This window comes from Lycorma delicatula, chromosome 2, assembly GCF_047948215.1.
Source record: "Lycorma delicatula isolate Av1 chromosome 2, ASM4794821v1, whole genome shotgun sequence".
Taxonomy (NCBI): Eukaryota; Metazoa; Arthropoda; class Insecta; order Hemiptera; family Fulgoridae; genus Lycorma; species Lycorma delicatula.
In genome coordinates this window covers 125505826-125510331 of record NC_134456.1, presented here as the reverse complement: position 1 = coordinate 125510331, position 4506 = coordinate 125505826, and the positions used below count along the sequence as shown (strand labels likewise).

Genomic DNA, 4506 nt, shown 5'->3' with positions numbered 1-4506 from the left:
TACAAACAATTAAATACAGTTAAACATTATTTAAATTGATGGTATTTACTTATTTAATAAATTTGTATATATAATATACCATCAGGGAACTATAATTAAATAATAAAAAATATAAGTTATATAATAACCATTAAACAGAATAAAAACAATTAAATAACAATCGTATACTGTTTTACGATAAATACGTAAAAACTATAACAGTTTTATAAATTTTAATAATCACAATTAATTAGCGTGAGTTGAAATTATTATTTCTTCATAATTTTTCTTATATAGATTATTTAAATATAAAAATATTAATGAACAATTTATGCACTATATTTTAATAATATTTATTTTTAAATTAAATTTATATAAAATAATCTAATTAAATTATCATATTAAATAATAAGAGCGCTCTCTCACACAAGGTTAAACAAGTATTATTTAAAACTAATCAAAACTTAGATGCATATTTAACGGTTCATTTGACTTAAAATATATAAACAATATTTTTTTAATTATTCGGAATAATGACAGTTTATAGAAGTTATATAATTTTTATAAACCGTTATTATTCCGAAGGAGGGTGCACAACTACTCGTTTTCCTAAAATATGTTTAACTAATGAACGAGCTATAAAAAATTATAATTAAACGTTTTCGGATTAAAAAGTCTGTAAAAACCTTTAAAATGCTCATTAATACCAAATAATATTGTCGTTTATATATAATTCACATTACATTCATCTTTACGAAATCGTCTTTTTTTTCAATTCCACGATAACATATTTAGTTTTCAAAGAAGTATGTATTGATTTGTTTTTCGTGTCCAATAAATATACTTTATTCATTTGGGAATAGTATATTTATTACACATAAAATTAGTTTAGAAAGAAACAAACATTCGTTGAAAAGGGACAACTAAATAAACTTTTAACTCAAGAAAACGTATGCCGCTATAACTTCAGAAATTTTTTTAATATAATTATAATTTGATACCAAAGAATATCTTAATTATAAAAATATTTTAATTATTGATATCCTAATTATTTAGTATTACGACCTGCGGAAATATATTGTTGCAAAAAAATTGTTGCAACTCATATTTTAAATTACAACATAAATAAATAGGAAAAAAAGGGATAGATGCTACGTGTAAAGTTTTATAAAAATTATATGAGATAAAATATAATTTCAACTTATAATAAACATTTTAGTTAAAAATTACTTAAACGTACTTTAAATATGTTAAAAAAAAGCACATTTTACAACTAAATAATAAATTCGATCGAAAGGTTTTTTAAATCATTACTCGCAAAAAGAGTATTTTCATATATGTATTACAAAAGGTAAATTTTTTTCTATTTTATTATTTTTTTTGCTGTTAAAATTTGAATTTAATATTTATAAGAAATTACTATAAAAAAATCTATTTGAAATAACTATAACTCCGTAATACCCTAAAATTGACAAAGCTAAAATGTATCATGCATTAACCATTTGGAACATATTTTAAATCATCTCCTTTAATTCCATAAGTAAATAGAATGAAATACACAATTCTATTGCACTTGATAAACATTTAAGCGACTGAAAAAAAGGCATGAATAAATTAATTAACGTTAGAAAAATGAGAAGAAATAAAATATGTTCCAAACTAGAAGGAAAAAGGCGCTCTTATTATACATATAATTTTAAAATATAATTATACGGATACTATAATAAACAAATAACGTAAGTTGTTTCATACCGAAATGTAGCGGAGAATATGTTGTACTGATGTCCTTTCATACTACAGATTGCAGATGGACAGAGAGTGATTATTTGGACGCACATTACATTAAACGTTCCGTGGCAATTAAGAATAATAATTAATAATAATAGTAATAATTAATCGGACAATATGTCTTTAAAAATATAATAATATGGCCTAAAAATGTGTAACACCTATATATAATAAAATCCTACAATTTTATGTACAATAAAACACGTAAGGAAACGGTTTTTTTTTTATTAATGTATATTTCTTTTTACTTAAATTTTTGTTTTTGAGCACACAAATTAACATCCTCTCAAATATATAAACAAAATTCGAAACGTTACGTAAGAGCGGGGCCGGCCGATACACAATATCAGCTCTACGCATTATTTTACGGTACGATGTAATATTTAAGGAAATTATTTTTCGTAATTTAATAAAGAACAAATTTCGTTCATCTACAATTATCTACGATTAACTTACTAGGCGTACAAAGTAACATAATGAGTTTGAAAACTTTATAAAAAATATCTACCGATCGATGAAAAAAATTTGGGAAACTTTAACGGTAATGTAAAATTTTACAAAATTCTATATTATACATAACAAATAGGCTACGACTTTATAATCTAATCTTTGGTAAAATTTTACAAGAGAATTAATTTTTTTAATTTATTTTTTTAGTTTATAAATTCTTTAAAAAAACATATTAAAGCGTAGGCTGATAATTAACAACATTAAAAATAAATTAACAAAACTATAACCTTAAAAATTTCTCAGTTTATGAGGTGTAGGCCAGTCAATACTGATTGTGATGCTCTAAAACGTTCTCGTCCCAATAATCGTAAAATAAAAAAAATTAAAATAATAATAAATGTAATAGTGTAAATATCTAAATAATCAACTATGTATAGTATGTCATATTTACACGCACAATCAGTCGCCATTCATAACGTAGGCCTCTACTATGCAAAATGAAAATATTCCTAATCTAATATTTACAATAATATTTATATATATATATTTAAAAGTGACCGGTTTAGTGTATACATACATGTCCGTGTCCATGTTCAGCTACTGCCGATCACGGTCAATTTACAACAACAAAAACAGTCATGTAAAAAAAAACAAACAAAAACACTCGACTGAGGTTTTTACACTAACCGCTGGAATTGGCACATAAAAATAACCGTTCTTTACATGTCCAATAATAAAACGTTCGACTGTACAAATAGAAATTAATAAAATTAAAAAAAAATAATAAAATAAAAAACACTGCCGCACAGAAGTCGGGCGTAATATAGAATCACAAGAGGAAATCAAATCACAAATGAAAAAGGGAATCGTCTTTGTGGAACCTGCAGTCGAACAGCGACTCCTACATGTGCGACAAAGGCAGGGACGGGTCCGGGGATGCGGAATGCGGGTGGTATTGGTGCATAGGCTGGAGTCTAGGTTGTTGTTCCGAGCTAGGATCTGGAAGGTACATGGAGATCATCTGCCGTAGGTCACCGCCGCCTCCGTTACCCGCACCGACGTATTCTCTCTTGATGGGCGCTGCCCCCGACGGTGGTGAGACCGGTTCCGACTTGATGCTGCTGCCGCTGGGACTGTGCGAACCGGGTTGCTGCATATAAGGTGAACCTCCTCCGGATCCGTACATGCCGTACGATCCGCCGTTCATATAGGAATTGTGCGGCTGCATCTGCGACATGTCGTAGCGCGGATAACCCGATGCGGCCATGTGTCCGCCGTAGGCTGTGTGCTGCTGGTAGCCGGCCGGGTCGTGGTGCATCATATATCCGTTCGGCATGTAGCCGTTAGGCATCTGATAGACGTCTCTGGAAACAACCTGTTGTACTCCGGCGTTGCTGTTAGGATTTCTCGGCGCCTCCCCCGAGGCACTGTTGAGGAGAGACCCGGTAGCTAACGGATACTTGTCTTTCTTCAATAACGTCTTCGTCTTACGTCGAGGTCTGTATTTGTAGTCCGGATGTTCTTTCATGTGTACGGCGCGTAGCCTCTTAGCTTCGTCGATGAACGGCCTCTTTTCAGCCTCCGACAGTAATTTCCACTCGGCTCCCAAACGTTTCGATATTTCCGAGTTGTGCATTTTCGGATTCTCCTGAGCCATCTTACGCCTTTGACCTCGGGACCATACCATAAACGCGTTCATCGGCCGTTTAACGCGATCTACATTTTGACTCTTGGCGGTGTTATTATTGTTCGCTTGTTGAGGGTGTCCGCCGACTCCCGCTTGTTGCTGCTGATGTAAATGTTGTAAAGACGGGGGCGGCTGTAAGCCCATCACGTTGCCCCCGTGAACGATGGACCCGAGCGAGCTGTACGTGGAGACGGGATGATGAGGGGGCATATGTCCACCCTTCAGGTCCGTCTCCATCGTCAGCATATCCTCTTCCCTGGGCGCGTACAGTTTGGCTGGTTACACTGGCACTCACGCGGCACTACGTTACGTACTACACAACCTTTCGCCTCGATCGGCCTCGGTGGTCTGGCCCTCTCTCGCCCTCTCCGCTCCCTCTCCCTATTGATTGACGTGCACGCCTGCCATGATTCCAGCCGGCCAATCCCGTTCGCCTGACGTCATAGAAGGCGGAGCCTCAGGTGACTGGGCATTCCATCGCATCCACACAACTTCATTACTTGTTGACGGTTCTACTCGCTTCGCGACCGCCTAACAGCGTTCGCCGACTGCGTTCAAGCTAATTTCCATGCCCGATTGTTTATCACACTCACAAATTAAAA

The 4506-nt window shown here is 33.6% G+C and overlaps 1 protein-coding gene across 1 annotated transcript; it reads right to left on the bottom strand.

Moving 5' to 3' along the window:
- Positions 1 to 1140: 1140 nt before the first annotated feature.
- On the bottom strand, positions 1141 to 4238 carry LOC142319201 (transcription factor Sox-2-like). Its single transcript, XM_075356210.1, has one exon. It carries the CDS (start codon positions 4148 to 4150, stop codon positions 3119 to 3121), a length of 1032 nt encoding a protein of 343 aa, XP_075212325.1. The 5' UTR covers positions 4151 to 4238; the 3' UTR covers positions 1141 to 3118.
- Between the last annotated feature and the right edge of the window lie 268 nt (positions 4239 to 4506).